A 25481-nucleotide genomic window follows, 5' to 3' on the forward strand; every position below is an offset into this window, starting at 1 on the left:
TCCCTCCTGGTGCCAATCTTAGACTTCTGGAATACAATAGTGGCACGCTAAGTTGCAGTGATCACAGAACAGTCAATAATAAAAGCAACAGTAACAATGAAATTGATGTTTTTGCCATAAGCATTTCCATTGGTGTTATCTTTGCCATTTTTGTGTGCGGTGTAGGTGCTGCATTTGGTTTGTGGAATATACCATCATTTAGACATCAACTAGGACTTCTCCACAAGGAAAAAGTTATGAAAATCCCACCATTGTTAAGTGATAGCATTGAATTGGACATACCGAAGCAAGAAAGCATTTTAGATGAGCAACGAGGTGGGTCTGTACCTGTTTTGATTGGTATGCATGACAGTCCACCATACTGTCAAGAACCACTTAAAGATACTGCTCCACATGGCGCTGGAAAAATGTTTGTTCGTCCATCCTTTGATGCCATCCCAGAATTGGAGTCTCCCCCAAGAAGGATTGGTTCTCCAACCACTTCACGATTTGTTGAAGCAGATACTGTGCAATCAGCAGTATCGTGTTCTGAAAAGGAATGTATCGAGACTTGCTCCTGAGGGAAAGTGACTATACGTAGCTACTAACAGTTTAAATACTATACTTTAGACTGCAACAGTTAAGTCTCCTATGTGCAATTGTGTCAATCTTGTGAATGAATAATATGTGTCAGTAATTACACATAATTTGTCTCTACTATGGGTGTATAATAAATTTGGTAGTGGTGTTTCCCTAACTTTAAGCCTTCAAATTCATCCTATTAAGAGTGGTTACAAACTCATTATACACTCTTATCACAAACGTACTGTTCTGGTATACTAATGGCTATTTGTTACTGGCTCAAACATCATTGCACAGAAAGGACTAGTCTTGCAGGCTGGTATTTTGTGCTCTAATTTATGGATTTATGCATGGGTTATAAACTGTTCATCCTTTTTTTCTAACTGGAACCTGTTCATTAAATTGAAACAAGGAATGTTTGTGATACAAGTTTCATCCCTTTTAAACACTACAGCTGGACTAAACCTAGTGGTTTAATTTTGTAAAACACATGCATGATTCTTTTTTGAACTGTTATGATAATTGTAAATGGGAAAGAACCTTGTGGGTAATTTAATACATATCAAATAACAAAGCTATGAAGGTGTGAACATGTTTCACTGAGACCTTGTATAGTAGTTGTGCTTTGGATCTACATACCTTATATAGTCAAGTGTGTGGTTTCTATAATCAGAGCGGCCAATCATTACAATTCACAGGTGTATGACAAGTACAGGACAGATAATGCTATTAATTTTAACATACGTGAGAAAGCAGTTGCCCACCCATCTGTAATGTCAATTGGCACCTGGGGAAGCAATTGCCTAGCTGTCCTTGTGTTGGGGTCACTGTGAAACTTTGGGTTTTGTGACCTCTCTCCAGGAGACCTGGACAATCAGTCCTCTTGCAGATTACTAGTCCTGCCCCAGAGTGCACAAGACTTGAGTACCTGATCATGAGCAGTGCATATAGTTATCATACTTCACTGGGCGACAAATACGTAGCTCATTATATTCAAACGTGCATGTGTGTGTGCACACGTGCCATATGCATGTATGTGCACAGGTGTGTGTTCGCTAGGGCAGGGACAAATATAGTTTGAACATACAACTATTCATTAGATTCTTGAACCACTATTCAAAGACTGTTTCGCTTACTTAACTACTGAAGTTATCCATCCATGAGTGTTCATATTAATCCCCACTCCTGCATTGGTTTGTAATTTGGGATTACGTGACCGTTGTCAATAATCTTTTAAGGTCAATTATATCACATGAAAAGTAACCAATCGAAAGCCATTATAGACTGAGTTTAAATTAAGTTGCAGTCAGTCTATCTGATTCACAGTCATTCATGCCCGTATCAGTAGACCTGAGGTGGTAAATTGTTTGGCAACACATCATATTTAACAGCAAAACCTACTAACGGAGCTGTTAGCACATATGTTACGTATTCGTCAGTGAAAGAACCATCCTTCACAACCTCGAGTCTACTGAATAAGATATAGGCATGAATTATGGATAACAAATACTCAGATTTAGCCATTTCAGGGGATGGTCACTTCTATACTGGCTGCTGAAATACTTATGACTGGGATCAAGATCCAATCATAGGAGGGGCTTTGTTGCAGTGACTCAAGCTGTACTCAGAAGTAACAAACACTTTCGAAGGCCAACTTTTAGCAACATGATAATTTTACAGTTGACAATCAAGAATCAAGGCTGTTAATAGGTGATCAAGGTGAATTTTGAAAATCAAAATTCTTTATCCCAGTCACAAGTGTATCAACTAGCAGAGTGAAAGTGACTAATCCTTGCATTTTCATACACACTAATATAACTATACAGGATGTACACATATTGCAAATTTGGCTACTTGATGAACACAAAATTACCTGTAATATGTACACAAGTTTTGCAAATAAAGGTTACTTTACGACTGTATCATAGGAGAACAAAAAACTTTGAAGACAGTCAACAACCAAAGTTAGTATGCATACACATACCACTGCATTTGTTTCACTACAACTGGTCATTAATAGTTCATTGAAAATGCATAATGACTATTTTTTCTACCAGTTAGAGAGTTGTGAGTACACTCATTATCAGTTAGTCAACACTTGCTGCAAGATAAGCAAATAACTACACACAATATGTAATAACAACCATGTACTTACTTAGCCATAGTGTTCACAAATCTGCTTTGCTGGTCTACACTATGAGTCCATTAACATGTGCACGTAGTATTTGTATGTGCATGTGCTGACCTGACGTATAGTGCAGGGATGGATGCAGACTTTTGGTTCCACTTTGAGGCATTAGTACTAGTACTGTGAGTAAACAATGCAATATTTCACTGCATGTTGAATCCTGGGAGGATTTGTAATCCTACAGCCATCAGCACAATAAATGTTTTTAACACATGTGGAGGTGTTGGAAGAGGAGGTAAATGAATGGTTTTAGCCACCAAAAAGTAAGTGCTACCTTTAGTGATTGGCTGCTTAAAAGGTAATCCCATAAAAAGTGAATACTAGCTGTGAGTAAGGCTCATCAAAATAGCATGGAACCCGATCTGCCTCTCCAGTTGATGGCCACCTACATGTGGCCACCTTTCTACTAATAAATAATCTATGTAGTGAATACAATGCCTGAGGTGTCTGTCTTGAAAGGCCACCATTCTAAAGGATAGAGGTGACCATTACAGACAGGTTCCACCAAAGAAAGTAAACAAACACACACTCATCAATTATCACAACGGGCTAATCATGCCTAGCACTAGTTACATAATCCCATATTGTAATATAGAAAGAATGTTTTAACAAGAATGTTTAGGTGAAAAAAAATCAACTATAAAATGATCGCTGTCAGCAAACAATAATACTACATACTACATAGCTGTTGATTCATTTCTCAATGGTAAAAGTGCATATGACACATGTTTTGTACAAATAAAGTGCATTAACAAGACTGGATCTAGATCGATGAAAAGGGTTTTGGCATTTATACAGCACAGTGCAATACATATTTGGTAACCGACACCAAAAAACTGGTGTAGTTTAATTTGGAATGTACCATTCACAAGCAGAGGAGGTTTGAAGCATGCATGTGGATTTGAATTGGAAAAAAAAACTGGACTTCCTTAGGTGCTAAAATGCCTTTCGACTGATGAAATACGAGTACATGACAACGGTACTTTAAGTCCCACTGAATAAGTTTAGTCTTTGAATCACATGAGATCTTGCACCAGGCCAATAGATGCAATAAATGTCTTTGTTGACAAGCTAGAAGACAGAAAGAGGAGTCCCACTCAAGAAAATAGTATGAATAAACACCCAAAAAGTCATCCTACGCTAGTCAGGGATCACATGAGACTAGAAAGATGAAAAAAGCCTCTAGACAAATGATGGCCATTATGAAGAAAATTATAAATGAGTATCATGGCCACCATTCAATGTTGCTACCCTCCTCCAACGCTATACCCCATCTTAACATGAAAAAATTTGTGGTACTTATTACACTTCCAACTAGGGGTGGGTGGTATTAATCAACATCATACCAATAAATATTGCAGTGTTAAATGCCCACTAAATATGTACAAGCTTCCATTGTATCAACAACCTCATTGTAGACTAGGCAGTACTTACTCTTCAAGTGGGAAAACAAATTGGAGGTCAACTTTTCAGACTGAGTGACAAATAGCACTCCCATATTTGACTGGTCTCCCATTAGTACCTTTCTAGTAGTCCCATGCTACGCTCTTTGCTCCACTCTTGCTACGTACTGTTTGGACAATCTGGAAGCTGGTAACTTCTGGTATTCTCCCAGTATTTAAAGTTAAATATTTAGTGATTCAGTTTAAAATATATTGCACAACAACTAAAAATCGGTATATTACCCACCTCTACTTCCAACCTCATCTGATTTACAAGAATTTACACATTAAGCACTACCTGATTTCTATGCCAATTTAACACCATTGAATACCAATGGCAAATTCTTCCCTTGGTATTTAATAATGTCATGTTTTGTGTTGTAGTGACCGGCTAATTAAGTCAGATGATCCACTGCAGATCTATAACAAGAAATTGACCAATATGAAACTTATTGGGTTCACAAGCAATAGTTGTAACTACACATATTAACTGTTCAGTACACGTAAATAAATGATTATAAACTTTGTTTGTTACCTATCTGGAACAAAGCCATGTTAACTTGATTAGTTGTTTCATGAGTGCAACTGATACACCTTTTCATTGATTGAAAATTTTTTATTAGGATGAAAATGAATAAAATATAATACACATACTGAGAGCACAAGCTTTACATTCCTCATAATATGCAGTTTATCTACAAATATCTCTTCAAAACCTGACTCAAAAACATACTATGGCTACAAACAAGCTGTTGTTTTGTCAGAGACAGTGTCTCCTTACTTGTATTTTGTACTCCTTTTGTCCTGATTTCTGTTAAGGTTTTTGTCTATACTCTGGAGATTATCACCTGTGAAAGTGACAACTAATCAAGTTAAAGTGGCCTAAGTATTACCATAGATATAGCTACTAGAAAGTATAAGAGTTCATCAACTTGAGTCACTGGTTCATGAGTGTTAACTAGTGCTGAGGGACTTGCCCCATTAAAAGCAAAAGAAGAAAAAAAAAAACAGAAGAGAAAGAAGGAGAGGTTAGGCAAATGAAAGGAGAAGTAAGAGCTGGCCAAAAAGACAGCAGAAAGATAAGGCTACTAAAGCAGGTGGTAAAAGGCAGAAGAGACCAAAATGTAAGCTTTCCAAAGAACCTTCCACCTCTCACGATACTAGTGCAACAACAGTAGCCCCTGCAACTGTTTTGCTGCCATTGACTGATACAGATGACACCACCCACTCAGACATGCTTTAGAACTTGGATTGTGAGTGTTGTGAGTATATTTAGGAACATATCAGGAAGACGTTGACATGCACAGAATAGATGGTTGTAGACAATGGATACATGGGAATGTCTGAAAAATGCTCCTACTGATGTGAATGGTATACAGTCAGATGTTGCTCTAACTGTGTTGTGCAATTGTTGACTGTGTAGTGGGTATGAAACACTGATTGTAGCAAGGTTTAGTGATGTGGGAAATTTTTAAAACTAACTTTGGCTTTCGTGGTTGAGTGGATGATAGGTGTGTAAGTTGAAATGGTAATCATGGAAGCAAAATGAGCACAACAGTTATTATGTGGTATAGTGAATGTATGCTTTGGCATTAGCGATATATTGTGCTGAATGGCAATTGAAGATACATGTTTTAAATGTTATATCTTTGCCCATAGGCGGATCTAGGAGACACTGTCAGGGGGGGCCAAGGGGGAGCAAGAAGTTTTAGTGCACAACAGTGTTTATTTCACTGTGTAGGCATGAGGCTATTATGCTCCAAAAATTGAGCATTATACTTTTGAGCAGTGCTCAAAAAATCACCTATTATGCTTTTGAGAATTGCCCATAATTCCCAAATTATGCCACCATAATTGGCTAATAATGCCAATTTATTGCTGTATCACACCATTTTCGTTGATGTCTAAGCTTCAAATAGTCTTGGATTCTTTAGCTGGTTGCTGTATTAGAGTATTTCATTTCAATGTGACTGCTTTATTGGAGTAAATAATAATCAGCGACTGCTCTATTAGAGTATCTCGATCTTTTAAAACGAAATTGTTCAATCTGTAGATTTTCTTTTAAAATGAAATTGTTCAATCTGTAGATTTTCCTATTGTTAAAGCTTTATAATCATCTCAAAATGCTAGCATAATTCCTGATTCCCGCACATACCTATTATGCTCGAAATTATGCTGGCATAATCGCCGCATCCATATCACTGTGAGGATAAGAATGGCGGAATTCTAGTACACAAGTTATATTCATTTGTATAACTTTATTTAGCATATAGCTGGATGAATGATGGACATACAGTTTTTAAGACTGTAGTTGGAGAAAATTTTAAAAATTTGACCTCCTAGGTTTGAATTTGAGAGCATTTTTGATAGCACTTAGCTAACAAACTAGTGTATGCTTTGCAATGCATACAAAGATTGGTTGGCCTATCTGAGATAAACCTGTTTGATGGTAAAGTGCATACCAAAACAAAATAAGGAGTAGCTAGCATTGTTATATATGACATTAGAACTGCGACTGTTCTATTAGAGTAGTGACTGCTCTATTAGAGTATCTCAATCTTTCCACAAAAATTCAAATCTATTTGTCTCGCTTTCTTTATAGTGTACAGTTTAGCTATAACTGTAAAGTACATTTATAACTGTTGTCTTCTATTTGCCCATTGGCTTTCTATACTTCTGAATACACTGTGAATGCATGATTCTAGTTTCTGGTATCAATATAGTACTGTAGGTCCAAGGGGGGCAAGAGAAGGGCCAGGGGGGGCACAGCACCCCTTGGCACCCCCTCAGAGAGGGTTGTCCAACGATGCCATTGAATGTCCAATGGGAAGTTTGGTTATCCCAATGTACCGTTGGTACAGGTAAGGTATCCTGGGATAATCCCATTGTACCAACCAGAGGGGCTCAATCCCAAGTGTCCATCCCGTACCATTTGGTACAGGTGGAACATCCCGGGATAATCCCATTGTACCAACCAGAGGGGTTCAATCCCAAGTGTCCATCCCGTACCATTGTACCATTTGGTACAGGTGGGACATCCCAGGATAATCCCATTGTACCAACCAGAGGGGTTCAATCCCAAGTGTCCATCCCGTACCATTGTACCATTTGGTACAGGTGGGACATCCCAGGATAATCCCATTGTACCAACCAGAGGGGTTCAATCCCAAGTGTCCATCCCGTACCATTGTACCATTTGGTGCAGGTGGGACATCCCGGGATAATCCCATTGTACTAACCAGAGAGGTTCAATCCCAAGTGTCCATCCCGTACCATTGTACCATTTGGTACAGGTGGAACATCCCGGGATAATCCCATTGTACCAACCAGAGGGGTTCAATCCCAAGTGTCCATCCCGTACCATTGTACCATTTGGTACGGGTGGGACATCCCAGGATAATCCCATTGTACCAACCAGAGGGGTTCAATCCCAAGTGTCCATCCCGTACCATTGTACCATTTGGTACGGGTGGGACATCCCAGGATAATCCCATTGTACCAACCAGAGGGGTTCAATCCCAAGTGTCCATACCGTACCATTGTACCATTTGGTGCAGGTGGGACATCCCGGGATAATCCCATTGTACTAACCAGGGGGGTTGAATCCCAAGTGTCCATCCCGTACCATTGTACCATTTGGTGCAGGTGGGACATCCCGGGATAATCCCATTGTACTAACCAGGGGGGTTGAATCCCAAGTGTCCATCCCGTACCATTGTACCATTTGGTGCAGGTGGGACATCCCGGGATAATCCCATTGTACCAACCAGGGGGGTTGAATCCCAAGTGTCCATCCCGTACCATTGTACCATTTGGTACAGGTGGAACATCCCGGGATAATCCCATTGTACCAACCAGAGGGGTTGAATCCCAAGTGTCCATCCCGTACCATTGTACCATTTGGTACAGGGTGGAACATCCCGGGATAATCCCATTGTACCAACCAGAGGGGTTGGATCCCAAGTGTCCATCCCATACCATTGTACCATTTGGTACAGGTGGGACATCCCCGGATAATCCCATTGTACAAACCAGAGGGGTTCAATCCCAAGTGTCCATCCCGTACCATTGTACCATTTGGTACGGGTGGGACATCCCGGGATAATCCCATTGTACTAACCAGAGGGGTTCAATCCCAAGTGTCCATCCCGTACCATTGTACCATTTGGTACAGGTGGGACATCCCAGGATAATCCCATTGTACCAACCAGAGGGGTTCAATCCCAAGTGTCCATCCCGTACCATTGTACCATTTGGTGCAGGTGGGACATCCCGGGATAATCCCATTGTACTAACCAGAGGGGTTCAATCCCAAGTGTCCATCCCATACCATTGTACCATTTGGTGCAGGTGGGACATCCCGGGATAATCCCATTGTACCAACCAGAGGGGTTCAATCCCAAGTGTCCATCCCGTACCATTGTACCATTTGGTACAGGTGGGACATCCCGGGATAATTCCATTGTACCAACCAGAGGGGTTGAATCCCAAGTGTCCATCCCGTACCATTGTACCATTTGGTACGGGTGGGACATCCTGGGATAATCCCATTGTACCGGTGGGACATCCCGGGATAATCCCATTGTACCAACAAGAGGGTTTTAATCCCAAGTGTCCATCTCGTACCATTGTACCGGTGGGACATCCCGGGATAATCTCCACGTCTCCATTCCATGCCATTTTATTGATTAAACTTCCTTTTAGATTGAATGGGTTTTTTTTCTCAATTTCCAATTGATGATTATTTCATTTTGTTGTCAAATATTATTTGCATAATTACATGATTACAAGTAACAATGTTGCTTTCACAATGTTGAGTTTTAAATAATAAAGGAGTTTTATAGGCACATAGTATAAGAAGTGATATTTTCAGGAGTTGGCTAATTAAGTCCAGGCAAACAGGAAGACCAACACTATAATGTAGTGTTACTATCATGATTATATCACACTCTAAAGTGCAAACAACCAATTAATGATCACATGCGCATTTACATAGTCACACTCTTTTCAGTTGAAATAAAAGCTACCATTAATTAAGATAGTACTGTATGTGTTAGCTAACATGTGTTTCTATTATGCAGATCACAAAGGTACAAAAGATAAAACATAAATCGTTCCTTGCACATATGTTGAGTTATTCTGGAATACCTTGAAAGCCATGAAAATAACTGCTCACATATTTCAGTGTCAACCTAAAGTAATGTATACATTCAAAAATCATATATATATATACACGTACATTTTATCTTATACGTATGTGCACCAGACATGGGCCCAAGTACATGAGTACTTATACTTAAGTATACTTAAGTACAAATTTGAAAGTACTTGTACTTAACTTAAATACTTTCTTAATTTCTCCAATGTACTTGTACTTATACTCAAGTACTTGTACGTAAGTACTTGAGTACTTAAAGTACTTTTAAGTACTTGTAAGTACTGCACACATTATACGTAGTTTGTACACAATGGGTGTACAATGAGAACAACAAAATTGTATGAAGCAACTTCTTGCAATTATTTTAGTGCCTTCCTCAACCTTACTATGTATCGTGTAGCCATGATTAATGATGTCATAGCATTCCAGCAAACAAAAGCAATGCTGCTATCTATTTTAAGGGTTTAAGAGAGAGAATGGTTGACAAAAGCCTGAAAGTACCATGCCCCTAGGCACACTTACATACTACAATACACTGAATACAGTATGTATATATTTTGCTACAGCAAATGTACTTGTACTTTACTTAAGCACTTCCAGTATGTACTTGTACTTTACTTAAGTACTCTCTTGATTGCTGCTGGAGTACTTGTACTTGTACTTGGAAAATTCAAAAGTACTTGTACTTTACTTAAGTACTTTTAAATGTACTTGGCCCCATGTCTGAATTTTGTACTATGTGAATTCTTGCACACAGTAAGTATATACATATGTACCACTCTGCGTGGGCAGTTCAAAAGGCCCCACCAGTGCCATAATTTGTATATGGCACTGTTGCTGATCGCAGCGAGTGCATTATAACTTATAACGCACTAGTTGCGTTTTGCAGACTGCAACGAGTGCATTATAAGTTATAATACACTGAACACAGTGCAATATACAGATATTGCACTGGCTGCAGTTTTGTACAGCAATGCACAAGTGCCGGCAGCCGAGATCACTATAACACCTCACCTAATAGGTGGAAAGACACCTCACAGATCACTTGAATTCTTTCATAGCCTGACATGTAAAGGTCAATTGTGGGCCATAACGTCATCAATACGTGTAATGTTTACCAAGCAGCCAATAGCAATTGAAAAAGCCAACACAGTGGCCACAACTCTAGCCTACACATATATAAACATACTTATACACCTTACTAATCTGGTGCTATCTGAGCCCAGATTAAACTGTAGTTCACTACAACAATAACTCAATAAAACTATTTTATTCTACATAATACTCACCTTTATGTTCGATTGTGGTAAACAGTTTCTGTCATGCCACCAGATTTGAGTTTAGCCAGTGTGAATAGTACGAATTAGACTAGTATTGTTTAGTAGTTAGGTTTTGTTTACTTAAGCCGTCTATTGGCTGCTTTTTTTTCGCTCGAAAGAATCACTAAGTTGATTAGTCCGGTGCTTAGTCTATAAAGCGATTGAGTGATCATGCTGGCATGCTGAGCACTACATGATGAGAGTAGAACAGTGAATGCAGGTTAATGATATAATTATCCCATAGTGTACTAGCTTTCAATATCTCAGGTGGCTACATTACTGTAGAGGGAACGTTATCGCAACGCGTTTGGCTTGGTTACCCACAATCAATGTTAGAAACCTGGCTTTTATAAATACTACAGCTGTCTTGTGAGATTCTCCCCACCTATTAGTTATATAACAGTTATAGAACATGCACTTGTGCATGCTCTGCCTGTATAAACACACTTGCCTTTGGACCTGATGGCACTCAGGCTCGTGCGTTTATATCAGGCAGAGCACTTGTGCCCATAACTACAGTATATAATACACAATTAAATATATATTCACAAACTAGTGCTGACATAAAATCTACATTTCCCTAATATTATCGAATACCTGAAAGGTTTGCAAGTAATAATGTACTTATTACTTCACTGCAAACTTTTAAGCTTTCAGCACCTTGTATAGTTGTATTTAAAAGACATTGTCCTATGGTATAAATATAAAGTTATGAATTTTAAGATGGATTAGAGATCAAAGAAATACATAGCTAAATGTACTAGTGGACTTCTAATCCCTATACTTCAGTCAAAATTTGTGCATCTGAATGTGTGCCCAGCCATACTAAGAAAGTGAATTAGCTAATAAGCTTCGGTTTAGCTATGGTCCGTCTTTTACACAACATTGGTATGTATGAGAAACATCTCTGCAATCAATCCGGTTGCTTTGAAAAATATGTGCATTGTATGTACGGAAGTATACTAATGAGTACATACCGGGGCTGAAGTGATATCTAGCAGTGAAAAAACCAAGGCCATTACCTTAGTCGAGTTACACTATTCTTAACCATAGCAAAGTTGGTCTGTTATTTCAGCCAGTCTGTCAGAGAAATTTTTATCCCAATAAGTAGATCTTTTATTTTAAACTTTCATAACAATCTATTAGAAGCATTTTAATTAAAGGCACCTATGTTTGGATATACATACCTCAACAATACTACCAAGGAGTCATGAAAGTATAGTTTTTTTATTTTTTTCCATGATCCCTAATGTGTATGTACAATACCATCACACTGTACGAGATGTTACCATAATTGTTAACACAATAATTTTGTACTGTATAAATCATGACTGTAACTAACCTATTTTGTAAACTACATGACAGTATGTATGCTCTTACAAATGATGCCCCCTATACAATTTACCAGTTGTAATGTTTTGCATATATATATACGGTATATAGACTATATTTTATATGTGTGCTATATTAAACTACCATGGCATGTCACTACATACTTTATGTATACCTTTTTTAAAGCCTCAAATGAATCTGGATTACAGTTCTTCTTACACCAAGGATCTGTGTGTCCTGAAAAGTGGAATCTATCCACTACAAAGTTTAGAGATGCTAGACGTTCTGCTGTAGGCGTTAATTCATTTCTTTTATTGCTTGTAGCAAATCTTTTCAGGTGGCATCCATCATCATAGATCACAAACTCTAACAAGTATGGGAGCAACAAATTTATGCAATTAAAGAAAACATACATAGTACGAAGTCTCTAAAAAACTTATTAATGAACTTAAGAAGCAGCAATCACTTTATATAGGAGCAGAAAACATACCCTAATCCATAGTGATGCACCTATACCACTTTTTCACTACCGATCTGATACCAACTACATTTTAGGTGGAAATGGCCAATACCGATCCGATACCAATACTTTGCCAGACAGACTTTATATTTACAAAAAATACCTAAGTAAAAACCAGCTAATTAAATAAACCAGCTGAGTTTGCTGGTTTTGTGGCCATCAATCACGAATGTAAGGATTGTTTATGACGTCAATAAATCTTATTTAGTGGCTTACTGCCCTTTCCACTGTACTAATAGTGCCAGTAGCTGGCTTCTTTCAAGGAATCCAGCACTTATATCAGCTCTTGCTCAACTGCATTCAATTTGCTATGCACGCTACTGTATTGAAAAGCAATTAAACGACATCATACAAAGTGTCAGTTAGTATCGGGCATTTATAGCCAATACAAGTCTGATAATGCCAAAATAGGGTTGATACCTAGTATCAATATCAGTGCATCACTACTAATCCATACCATACTTAGACTAGGGTGCAGTAGAGACATTGCATGGCCACTACAAATACATGCATTATGCATGTATTTTGTAGTGGCCAAATACTTGTATATCACCTTTATTCTGGATATACTCAAATTTTATGAAATTGGTCTAGTGGTGAACTATATGCATATGCAGTTAAAATTTATTACCTAGACTGCTAGTTTCTCTTTCATTCTCTTGAAGAAATGTGTGTACAAATCCATATATCTGGGTCTTTGACTCTGCTCCAAAAAGCTCTCCTAGCATTGTTATTGTTCCACATGGCCAGGCACCAGCAGCTATCCCTACAAACATGCATGTACCTTGGTTAAAGGCTTCAGGATAAAATATTTCTAAATGAAAATTTTGCCTAGGATCGTTACACTAAATATTTCCTGAATTAACGTAGGAAGGATGTAGTGCCTGTGCATTAAACCTAGCCTACACTGATATGTTTGCGGCACTAAACCCTTCCAACAAGTTATATAGTTACTAGCCAACTAACTAACTGATGCCTTAAGCCAAGCATAATTCAACCGCACTACAGCCTTGATTTCTTTACTGTTTGACATTGCTTTGGTCCAAGACATGCTTTTTCATCAACCACAACAACTAGAGTTCATGCACCGTGGACTTATGTGCCTGCGTCCTACTTTTGTGGCCTATTTCTTTCTTCAACCACATAGATGATGATTTGCAGCAACATGTGTGGCTCCACTGCAACTGGCTGTCACTAGGATTGTCCATAATTTCCATTGTGATTGGAGGTACTTCTCATGCTGTTCCTGATTATAACACTGTATAATGGGTAATAAACAAGGCTGAATGGCTTTCCCAGTAATTGATAGTGGGGGTGCTAGTTTAATTGCATGACTGGATTTATTGCAGAGAGAGGCACTTCTTGTATTGTCATTTATAACAGGTGAAACAAAGCTGAAAACAAAGTAGAATGGTAAATGTTTCACTACTTTAAAACATACCAATAATTTAACAACCATAAATGCACATTCATAATGTACATAAACTACAAAGTTAAATATTACAAACACCATATATACATAAACTGTACCTGCAGTGTAGTGATGTTTACGATGTTTGTCTTTCTCTGTATTACATTTCAGTGCTACTGAAGTGCCAGATTCTTGATCAATAAATACTCTGATATATATATATATATATATTAATGTAAACACAAATTCAAGTTAACATACCCCATACTAGCTGACTCAATTGGAGTACACTCTAAGCGCAACTTCTTTGCTTCTGAAGCAGGTGTGACTGAAGAATTTGACACAACAGAAGTCATGGTACAAACTGTTTGGCCACCAGAAGTGTAATTATCTGTGACCAAATCACGTTTTACACCTTCTTCATACTCCCTAACCATTCCTACTGGTAGACTTGAGGCTGGCTCCCAAGTACTGTCTGCTTCTGAATAGCCTAACCAAACTACCTGCAAAATGGGGTGTACATGACACCCACTTTCTGTTTATACATACTTTGTACAAAATCGACGATCTTGTTTCTCGTTTTGCTATAATCAAGCCGACAGGACTTTCACCTACAATCTTATCTGACTCAGCTGCACTGGCAATCGTAGGTTTATGTGAATCACAATACAATGATTTGTAGGCAGGTGTATTGGTACAGCCTATCTGTACTCTACCAGGAAGCCCTTTGTACTCAGTGTATCCAGCAGCTGTTGCACGACAGACACTTCTATGATTCTTCATATTGCCATCTATGACCAAAGCTTTGCCACATCCTGGTCGTGCACAACGATGTCCTACAATTTGATAATTAATGCATATCTATACATATGCATCATACCACTGTACCTGCCCACTTTTTCATAAAAAGGCCATGATAAATGGCAGTAACATTATAAATAGTACTTGTAGCATTGTAGTGTAACTGCAATTTTGATGTGTCAAACTCTCCTGGGTACCATTGCACTACTTCCAGAACAGCAAACTGGAAAAATGCATCTTCTATTCGTCTGCGATCAAGCATTTGTCTTTCAATGAGAATAGCTGCACTGTTGCTGTATGGTGTAAATGGATCACAATGTTAGGCCAGTACAGTGATAATAGTTGTAGGTGGAATGATTGCATGTATGCATCCATAAATGATTATGTTTTCATATTTACATACCTTGCATTGTCACCAGTACCATACTTGTGAATGTAGTTGTACAAGTCTGCACATTGCTTAAAACTAAGTTGACCAATTAAAATTTCAGCTTTACATTTAAGTAGCACTGTCATTGAAAAAACAGTCTCTCTAGATGACACAAAATAGTCTAAGGAATCCCAGTCACTGTTGTAAAGGACAGTAGTAGAGCCATTCCTTTGCAAAGTGTAGTAGCCATAATACTGGGTAAAACTACAAGACCTGTTCTGACAATATTTATGGTAATGGCTACCATGCAATGATCCCAAATTATCATCATAAACAATAACTGGAGAAGGCCGATCCTTTCTCACCAGCAATTTCGAATTGCACAAAAGGCAAGTGTTATTGTGGCTAATTAAGATAAGACCTAAAGGTCTACCCTTTTGATCTTTACACGCTATTAATTCTTGAAGTAAATGATCATCTGTTTGAAAAACAGCAGCATCCATCTCTTGTAAATTTTCCACACACATCCGGAAGTCTCCAATTGCAATAGCACTGCTATGATGTTCCTTGTAACTAAAGTCCATCAAAGTCTGCCAGTAATTGGGAAAATCTTTAGGTAAGTATCTTACACCAAAAGCAGCCCTCCTCAGCACTGAAGTCTTGATGCAGGGATTTGACAGTGATTGTAACATTGTCAAGCAAGTACTATCCTGCAGTACAGTGTATTACACTCCAATCAAACTGGATAAACAGTGTGAATAAAGTAGAAACAGTGGAGTGCAAAGTTGGTGGTATGCAGAGAATGTCTCAATGTAAGTAGAATTCTTACCAGTAGAACAGCATTGTACAATTCTTGACAAATATCTTGCACACCTCATAGATATCAATCACATGGATAAACAACCCTCCCTGATGATACAGTACCATTGGTGAGGGTTGTTTATCCACTGAAGAATCTTAACACTGCATGATTGCCTTCTACACCTAAAACTATGGTCTACTCAAAATAAATTCTGTTATTTGATTGGCTAATGTACCATTGTCATGGGGTGCATTTGCTGGTTTCCTTGTAAGGAGTTTAGGCCATCCATATAAGTAGAGAATATTTTGTTAATGCTGTACTCACTCTAATAGTATTGGAAAGTGCGTTATTAGATTGTATCAATGGCTGTCGATCCAAGAAGCAGAGAAACTAGACAACGGCTAGAAAAGTGTTGGGCCCTAGAACTGGACTGGAGTTTATTTCCAGAACTGAAAGAGGTATGTATGCATGGATTTGTAAATTATGAATACAACCAGTGGACAGTAGTTGTGTACACACATATACAAGTTCAAAATAGTGCATGTATGCTTAATAAAATTACATCTGTTGGTTTAAGCAAAATCTTAGTAACTAATAACAAGCTACATGTATTGCATACAATTCAACCAGTCTGCTAGCTAATAGGAAACTCCACTAAATAGATGTGGACGTGAAGGCACATTACAGTGTAATGTATGGCATTAAAGCTTTTTGCACACTGTTGTTCAATTAATGAATACATTTTATCTACCACTGTAGGGCTGCTTTCAAATAGGTAAAGCTTTGTGTATACCTCCCATATCTGTGCTTGGAGGACTCATTAGTTTAACGAGCTTCATGATCTCCCCTGCAATTGTACAAGTCCCAGGGACTGAGTGGTCTGAAAGAGTTCTTGTTTGGGAGTCCATTAATATGCCGACAGGCAGTACAAAGTCTGGTCTGTACCACTACCTTCTGAATCTGCTACAGTGTACCAGGAAAAAATGTAACTGCTCCGCTCGTGATCCGGTTTGGCTTTTAGGGGATTCAACATGTGAAAAGATGGGAGACTTGATGGCATCTAACAATAATCGGCTGCTTGGTCTATATGATGAGTTGTCAACTTTTCTCTCCCAACTTAACCTGTATCGAGGCAAGAACATACAGCTCTCTCACGAACTTGCTCTATTCTTACAGCTCTATAATGGAAGCTCATGGGCTCGTAACACAGGTAAAAAGAATAATTTACTATTTCTACCTCATACATGTTTAATCTCAGTAACAGGTGATGCAAATTTCACAATGGAAAGTACCAGTCTCACAGTTGGAGGGTTTAGCCAACCCAGCATTGCAAGGTCTGTTATTGAGCAATGTGGCAGTGCTGAAATAGGGCTTGCACAACGATTTTTGTGGCTATTCCCTCAACCTGCATATTCTCGATTTGAAACACTGCAACCAGTGAAAAAGGAATTCACAGAGAGTCTCAGTGAGTACCAATAATTAAACTATAAGTAGATAACTAGTGTACTTGTAAGTCGCAATAACCGTTTTACTATGGCTGTGGGTACTGTTGGGGTGGTCACTATCTCCAAAAAGGAAGTTTGAAAGAAGGTCACACAATTCCCCCCTTGTAACTTAGTGCAATGGAACAAACTTTACACTAATCAACACAGTGTATATGCGTCTTGGATGATGTGCTGCTTGTCCAGTGTTTAAATGTCTAATTTTAAGGATGCTGATATATTGTGAAGTAGTTTGCTGTACAGCAACCAGTATACTGAGGAAGTTTAAATTAGAGTAGGGACAATGTATAGTACTGCTGCAATAAAAATTACTGAAACATGCTGGATTTGAGTAGTACGTAATTATGTCCAGATACTGTAGAACGATAAGAAGTGAATTTCTATGATTAGAATCTCCATTGCGCAGTAGGGATGTTTTATTCACACTTCATATATCTGGACGTTACATACAGTACTACTCCAATCCAGCTTGTTTCAGTACTTTTTATTGTAGTACTACATATACTCTAATTTAAATAATAGTTATACCGACATGATGTGGGTCTATGGAATTTACAAACCACGAAAGCCCGATCTGTAGAGCACAAGCAAAGTTAGGGTGCTACTAAGGGCCTGAGGGGTTTATAAATTTCACAGATTCTAAATCGTACCCATATAATTGTTTTAGACTCTATTTTATACTACATTCAAATTAGTTACATGTACCTCTTCCATGGTAGTTTCTACCGTACCATTGGCAAAAGCGGCTGGTCTTCTCACAACAATGCTAGTGCCATGACAACCATGTGACACTATTTAGCGGTTCTCATTACATCACCACATTCTAGGAATGCATATTCATTGGTAGTTTGGCGTTGCCCACCCTTTTTGCAAAGAAGGGGGGCACTTGGTTATCTCATTGGATAAACTTAAAATATTAAATATATGTTATGTTGCGCCTGAAGGTATGAAGTATATTAGAAAACAAGGTAGAGTATATGAGATTTATTACCCACCCAAAACAGGCTAAATGGAGTCTAAAATCCTTATATAATTTTTCTTATGCTTGTTCCAATAACCAGTATACACCCTGTATTGGCCACAGAATTATTGATTCTGATACCGGCTGGCTTTATGAACACTACAATAAATGTATGGTAAAAAAGATGGTTTAAAAAGATTTTGCAATAAAGAATTTCAGGTAAAAGGCAAAGAAACCCATAGTCCTGGATTTGAACTATTGGCTATCATGGAAGGGTATGCTCCATTGCTTATGCACTGGCAACAGCACTATGAAGTCAACCGTAACAGTGATAATGTACCTTTTTCTGCTTTTTATCTATATCTAACATTGTATTGTTTACTCTTGGTGAAACTGATATCTTTATCGACTCAAGATATGCCTTTTAAACTACCATGAGACCTAAAAGCATAGGTCGTAGACTTACCTTTGTCCTCCTTTGTGTCCTTCTTTTTATGCTAGCACATAGGTATCGATTTGTGGGTAGTGCATCAATAGCTTTGTGTGCTAGCTCATGCAAGAATCAAATGAGATAATTTTTGTACTATGTTGGGTGAGCTGATTAACTGCAGAGGAAATCAGAATAGTATGCTATAGGAGTCATAACAATAAAAGTGATGAAAATCCTACTTCTCTACTGTAGCCTTGTTGTTGTTGGTTTTGCTAAGTATTTAATGGTTGAATTTGCACACCAGCAGATGGTTGTCATTACTTTGATCCCTACTGGGTTATTCAATTCCTTGCCCGTTAGAATGTTGATGTCAGTAAAATATTGTGTTTATTGGTATTGTTGAAGTATTTCTTATCCCTAAGTACAGCTTACCCAGAATACATTAATGTAGATTTGCTTGCAATAAAAAAAACCAACAAATTATGATGTACGTATATTGTGTACATTTTGGTTTAGCACACATTTGCTATTTTGCTATGTAGTTGAGGTTCTACATAAAGTCTGGATACCTGGGAAAACTGGAATCCCTAAGGATAGGGTTTTCACCATCAAGGAAAAGTCAGAAGTATTTGTTGCATATTTTGATGAAGTGCTGGAGCAGTTGGAAGCCTTGGCATGTATGGATGATCTGCTATCAGGTACGTATATAATCATATTGTAATATCAGCAGTGCATTGAGTCCTAAGAATCATTGTTGTGGTGACGTTTGCCACTGTACCAGTAACATTATTCTATTATGCAAATATTAGTATAGTAATTTCCTGTTAGACACTTGAAGTGTTAACATTGTAATAGTTATCCTGTGTGGTCTCCTAAACATATATTGAACACAAATGTGAGTGGATCTGACAAAATCGGTTGTTTCGCCATCAACAGCAAAACTGACTTTTTTAGTCACAAATACAAAGCTATAGAATACACTATCATATTTTACAGTGACAACTAGCCTGTGTCAAGTAGTCTGTTTTCTGCTGGCTGCTTTTCCAAGCCCAGTGGCAAGCAGTACAAGCTGTCTGGGACCTTGATGGAGTTCTTGGTAACAAGGAAATGGCTGTGTATGGCTGTACAACTCTGTGGTGTTTCTTTTGAGCCCCTAATGGTCCATTCTTGGTATAATTCATTCCTTATTTAGCCTTTCTCTTCCATTTGCCCTCCCACTGCCACTGCCACTGCCACCATGCATTGTAGAGTTCAGCTGATACAGCTGAGCCAGGGTCAACCTATGTAAAAAACTATCTACAATGGAAACTTACCTGTTGGCTACTTGTTCAGTGGATGATATTAAAGGTTAGGAAAGGATACAAAATGGGAGAAAATTTTGTACACATAGCTTCAACCATTGGTGAGATAAAACCTTCATGCTTGTAAATAGGTGATAAGACTGATTTTTTTCAGACCAGCTCACAAATAAAAATAAACCTTTGTTTTTACCATAATAGTGTACAAGTCTGTCAAAATGATTAATATGGTTTCACTGATTGTTGGAGAAGTTTTTTTTATTTTTACAGTAAACAGGTGTACTTTGCTTTAATGGCATTGGAAATTCTGCTTATTTTGCTATAGCTATTGCATACCCACATATTTGTGAGCATGATTGGTGTACAGTTTTCAATGAGACTTGTTACACATGTAGGAATGCTCAGCAAATCTAAAGGACAGGTCTTAAGGGTTGCAGTAGTTTTACATGTGTTATCCTACATCAAAGTGCAAAATGATGATTCAGCTGTAGAGACCCAGCAAAGTGATGAAATAGCATCCGTAATATCCGAATCAGCAATAAAAGCTGCCGTGAATTTTGTGAGCTTGTGTTGCCAGCAAACAGCCTATATGACTGGACGTGGCAACATCAAGGAAGAAGTAGAAATGCTAAAGACAAGTATGCTATACCTGTATTTAATTTACATAAGCAAGTATATACAATGACAGGTGGTGCATGCCATAGTATGTGTAAACATAGAACTGAACCAGATATTTAATAATGGAATCACACCCACGCTTGAAATTTGGCTCATTTGTAGTAGCTACTGCTTGACCTACTAAAAATAGTTCAAAATAGTTTCATTGACATCCAACACATTACATATGACCAATCAAAATTTTCACCATACATTCCCATTGCAGCCATATTTGATCTGTTATGGTTTTGTTCTGAACATGTAATGGAGTCAAACTGTACATGTCTGTTGTTGATTCCTACGCTGTCACCACTAAGCATTTGGTATTTTGGTTACCTGAAGGTCCGTTTCTCTTGGAAAACAATCCAGTTTTCCTTCTTTAGCTTTTTTCTCAAGGCTCAACTCAATGCACACATACTATTCATGTTTATGAAAGTGATAAATTCTTTCATTGTAGAGTAAATGTTTCTTACATCCATTGCATACAGGTAGAAATTGCACTGGTATTCAGGCAAGCTATTGAATTTATTACCATACTGTCTTGAATTATGGCCCAGGTGCTTATTTCTTTTAACTCTTATCACTCCCAAAATCAACACTAATCGGATGTTAATCAGCTATACATGTAAAAGGTTTCAATGATACCTATTAAAGCTATGAATGGGCATTCATGGTGGTTATGATGTTATCAATCCTGATGACTAGACGAAACCAGGATTTTATACGAGACTGGCCATGCAATACGGTATGCTAGTATCAACTGCTAAAGTGCTTGTATGCATCAAGGTTACAGTATATATCCGTTGTTGCACATCTACACCACTTTAGAGACTTGAGGAATAGTACAATATTCACTTGAAACTTGAGGTGATAGTTGTACCATTCCAAAGGTCTTTAGATAATATAAACATGTAAACAAAGGTTTTCAAATAACATATTTAAATTAATACTCATGTACGTGTAACAACTATGTTTGTGTGCTGGTGGCTTCCTAATCAAAACAGTGCTCACTTGCTGCACTTAGTGCTAAAATAATTCTTCTTTGATGAATATAATTATCTTAACGACTTAGTGATGCTTTGTAACAATGTCTCTACACGCTAGCAGTGATCACTATTGTGACTGAAATTCGCCTAAGCATGTGACTTGCGTGGAAAAAAATTGTTAATGGTATCTAACTAGTTGAGACCAAAGGGTATTTGAGGAAAATAACCTCAATAAAAGCTAAACTTCAAAAAACACAATGCATCATGACATAGTTTAATTTATAATCTGTCATCGATCTGCAACGAAGGGTATGGTAAATACTGCTGTTTACAATGTTTATGCTCTCTTGTTATTATAGGTCTACAGGACAGTAGCCTTCTGGATTGCAGCAGCTCGGGAGCAGAGTTGAATACACCCGGGTACTGCTTGAAATTGCCTGGAAAACAGCTGAACCTATCAGCCTTGCTTTATGCCAAGAAGTTTAGGGCTTATGGGTACAAGAGTGGAGCTGTGGATGCATTCAAGGAACTAGAAGCAGAGGGATTGGGTGTCCTTGAAGAAGTCAAGGCAAAAGCCAAAACAGTGGTAAGATTTACTGTGGATGCTTGCTATATAAGCTTTGCTAAGCAAACAAGTACATCATGGTAATAATAAAAAGACTTTAATACAGAACTAGCACAAGAACAAGAGTAACAAGCGCCTAAAACATCTGCATACATGCATGCATACGTACATACATACACACCTCTTCAAAATTACAACACCTGTATGATTTGGTAAATAGCTGACACTTACAGGCTTTCACTATAAACTTAGCAACCTTGCTACATAAACAGTTACTTGCTCACATCTATGTGCATGGTGCTTATGTCTGTGTTTCAAACTTCTACTTGAGATAAACCTACCATATTGTATTGTCGTCATAACCTCAAAGTAAAAGCTGCTTCATATGGGGTATGTATAGAGCATGAATACTTTGCTTCTTACAAATCAAACTAGGGTAAAGCTAAAGAACACGTTAATAACATCCGTATAACAACATCCATGCAACATCCGTATAATAATATGTACTGATCCTGTGCAACTTCATAATGAAGATTCTGCACAAGAAAAGGAAGGAAACAGTATGCATATAAAAGGGTGTAAAGCCATCTGTCAGTTCATCTAGTTACATTTCTTGGGGTCAGCCAGCTATTTCACTAACCACTGTATGTATTGGAGCAGTTTGTGTGCACTTGTCTGAATTCTCCAAGTTTGTTAAAAAGATGTTTGGTTTCAGGATGCATTAAATGCAGAGGTAAGAGCAAAACTAGCGAAAAATTTTGGTGTAAACCGCGTAATGACCACAAGTAAACATAATATGCTATTCAACTTTCCCACACCTTTTTTTACAAAACTTTTTGGTACAATTTTTTTTCTGTTACGAGTTATCTTACTGTGAAACTTTTCATGTCACCTTTTGTCTGTGATCATGCAACACCAACAAGCTTTACACCTTTTGTACTTACAATACGTAGGTTCACCTAGATTTAATATTGTAAACGTTTATATAGTTTCACTATGTTGTCTAATAGCTTGCTGTACACATCACCTGTACATGTGATAGGCATCGTTTCATGGAATTTTTTCTGAAACATATCATACAGCACAATATTAGGGATCATGAAGGTTTGGGCTTTTCTGGCCAAAAAAATATCACCCCAAAACCAGCTTCACAATGTCTTCATAGTGTCTTGGCAGTACTGGTGAGGTATAAACAAACTCAAAATTTCACAATAGCCAAAAATGCTTCAGATGTTAAATTTAGCAAAATTCTCTGATGGATGACGAACTGCCTGCTTGATGCCTTCAGACAACCATAACTCGACAACCTCAAGGGCTACGGGCTTGATTTTTTGTTGTTGTTTACATACAATGCATCCATTATGGACCAACCATTGTCCTCCTAATTGTGCCCCATTTCTTTTCACTAACAGTGTAAGGTATTGATTTGAAGTGATGCATATGACTTCCTCTCTGCTGACTATTACAATTGAGTGTCACAAATATCGTCCCACTTTTCTATAGTATTTAAAGAGGTGTTTCTTGTAGTCATCTTCATATGTTACACTGCCTAATGGGTTGAACATGGCTGAAAATGAAACGTAATAGAACTTAGTTCTTTAGAAATTATATGGTTGGAGTGCTCATTCAAATGCAAATTTAATACGATATGTCAGTTACCTTTTGCCCTATGCCTGGCAGATATACTAGTGGACATTGTCATGGCTGAATTAGGGATTAAATATCCATTAGTTCACCCCTGTATATCTGCAGGTGTAGATGACCTCCTTTGTTTCCTTACTTTTTATTCTAATCAAACTTAAAATTCCTTTTATTTTTCTTTCTCCTTGTTTGCTTCTTTTTATAACAAGATTGTGACTGGTGAACCTGCAAATACCACATCAAAAGAAAGGGACACCAGACTAAATGTTTTTTTTATCTGAATGCATGCCCCAACTATCAATTAGTGAAACGTAGATCGCTCATTTTGCTTCATTTCCAGCTATGTTCATGGATATTGATCCACTTCATTATTAGATTATTCACTATATATAAGACTGATTCCAGAAAATATGGTATCACAATGTACACAGTATAGTGAATGTATAATTTCTTTTCTGTCACACATTATTTATGTAACACTGTATGGATTGTAGAATTACATCTTTGTGAAGGAAGCAATTCCTGAAGATAGCGAAGGAAAAATCGAGTTAAGTGCAAAATTACAAAATACAAAGTTTCATTGAGGGAATACAGAGAGGCCATGGAGGCGAATGAACTACAGTAAGCCATTATTGTAGCATAAATGTACAATTAATAAAAATACTTGAACAGCATAATAGCAGACTGTAATTATAAAAGTTGAATTACAGACCACCAAGGTTCAAGAAGAAGAAAAGAAATGCTGATGATGATGATAATAATGAGTGTCCAAGCACACCAAGAAGAAAGAGCCCTAGGAAAGTATCATGTTAAGCTTTAAAACTCTTCTAATCACTAGGAATGATTACTTTATACAATTATATCACAGCGTAGGTCTCGAGTTACACACTGACATGTTATTGGCTTAATACTTAGAATGACAGGATTGTTTTATACTGTGCACATTTTGATTAAATATGTGAGCAGTTAAACGTACATGACACGAAATGGTAGATCATTTAAATGGTAAAAGCAGGGCTGACAGACCTCTCTTGGTTTTGTGATACTATAGGATCCAGATTTGTGAAAAAGGTTTTTCCACACACATCCATTTCCATAGAAGGCCACGTTCAAAAATCACAAAGACCTGAAATTTTCTCCATCCATTAACCTATATTGGTACTCGCTATACTGACCATCAGTACATAGCTCTTACCAATCTTAAGTTATGAATTGTCTAAATTGGTAAATTGTATGTCATATGTGTGTGGAAAACCCCTCTTTGCAAATCTGGTCACATATATCTGACTTGGTACAATGGTACAGGATGAATACTTCAGGTTGATATTACAATTGGATTATCCCAGGATGTCCCACCTGTACCAAATGGTACAATGGTACGGGATGGACACTTGGGATTAAACCCCACTTGGTGGTACAATGGGATTATCCCAGGATATCCCACCTGTACCAAATGGTACAATGGTACGAGATGGACATTTGGAATTAAACCCCACTTAGTGGTACAATGGGATTATCCCGGGATGTCCCACCTGTA

The 25481-nt window shown here is 37.8% G+C and overlaps 2 protein-coding genes and 1 long non-coding RNA gene across 5 annotated transcripts; 1 reads left to right on the forward strand and 2 right to left on the reverse strand.

The window, feature by feature from the left end:
* Positions 1-2337: 2337 nt before the first annotated feature.
* Positions 2338-4993, reverse strand: LOC136265680 (uncharacterized). The gene is made up of 3 exons (XR_010705676.1): positions 4973-4993; positions 2717-4611; positions 2338-2662 (listed from the first exon to the last, which is right to left on the reverse strand). It is a non-coding gene; the product is annotated as an uncharacterized lncRNA (long non-coding RNA).
* Positions 4994-8803: 3810 nt separating this feature from the next.
* LOC136265671 (uncharacterized) lies at positions 8804-20810 on the reverse strand. 3 transcript variants are annotated; one of them, XM_066060570.1, is made up of 8 exons: positions 15136-20807; positions 14820-15025; positions 14481-14767; positions 14193-14434; positions 14051-14139; positions 13152-13286; positions 12176-12366; positions 8806-9383 (listed from the first exon to the last, which is right to left on the reverse strand). In XM_066060570.1, exons 1-8 carry the CDS (start codon positions 15792-15794, stop codon positions 9249-9251), a joined length of 1944 nt encoding a protein of 647 aa, XP_065916642.1. In that variant the 5' UTR covers positions 15795-20807; the 3' UTR covers positions 8806-9248. The 3 variants fall into 3 exon arrangements, with proteins under 3 accessions (XP_065916644.1, XP_065916642.1, XP_065916643.1); XM_066060571.1 differs by lacking the exon at positions 8806-9383 and adding an exon at positions 11264-11358 and having other exon boundaries at positions 15136-20808; XM_066060572.1 differs by lacking the exon at positions 13152-13286 and having other exon boundaries at positions 8804-9383; positions 15136-20810.
* LOC136265672 (uncharacterized) lies at positions 16166-24953 on the forward strand. The gene is made up of 8 exons (XM_066060573.1): positions 16166-16362; positions 16664-17114; positions 17163-17369; positions 19340-19495; positions 20491-20733; positions 22098-22324; positions 24439-24565; positions 24655-24953. Exons 1-7 carry the CDS (start codon positions 16267-16269, stop codon positions 24526-24528), a joined length of 1470 nt encoding a protein of 489 aa, XP_065916645.1. The 5' UTR covers positions 16166-16266; the 3' UTR covers positions 24529-24565; positions 24655-24953.
* The last annotated feature ends 528 nt before the right edge of the window (positions 24954-25481 follow it).

The sequence above is a fragment of the Dysidea avara genome, chromosome 9 (assembly GCF_963678975.1).
Source record: "Dysidea avara chromosome 9, odDysAvar1.4, whole genome shotgun sequence".
Classification (NCBI taxonomy): Eukaryota; Metazoa; Porifera; class Demospongiae; order Dictyoceratida; family Dysideidae; genus Dysidea; species Dysidea avara.

Bases quoted from the DNA above. Each gene is read 5' to 3' on its own strand.
- LOC136265671 (XM_066060570.1), bottom strand. From the start codon at position 15,794: ATGTTACAATCACTGTCAAATCCCTGCATCAAGACTTCAGTGCTGAGG. The intron at 14,140-14,192 runs GTATGTTAACTT...TATATATATCAG, and splicing joins ATTGAGTCAGCTAGTATGGG to AGTATTTATTGATCAAGAAT. The intron at 9,384-12,175 runs GTATACATAAAG...ACATTACTTTAG, and splicing joins CATTTGAGGCTTTAAAAAAG to GTTGACACTGAAATATGTGA.
- LOC136265672 (XM_066060573.1), top strand. From the start codon at position 16,267: ATGGCTGTCGATCCAAGAAGCAGAGAAACTAGACAACGGCTAGAAAAG. The intron at 19,496-20,490 runs GTACGTATATAA...TTACACATGTAG, and splicing joins TATGGATGATCTGCTATCAG to GAATGCTCAGCAAATCTAAA. The intron at 22,325-24,438 runs GTAAGATTTACT...TATGGATTGTAG, and splicing joins AGGCAAAAGCCAAAACAGTG to AATTACATCTTTGTGAAGGA.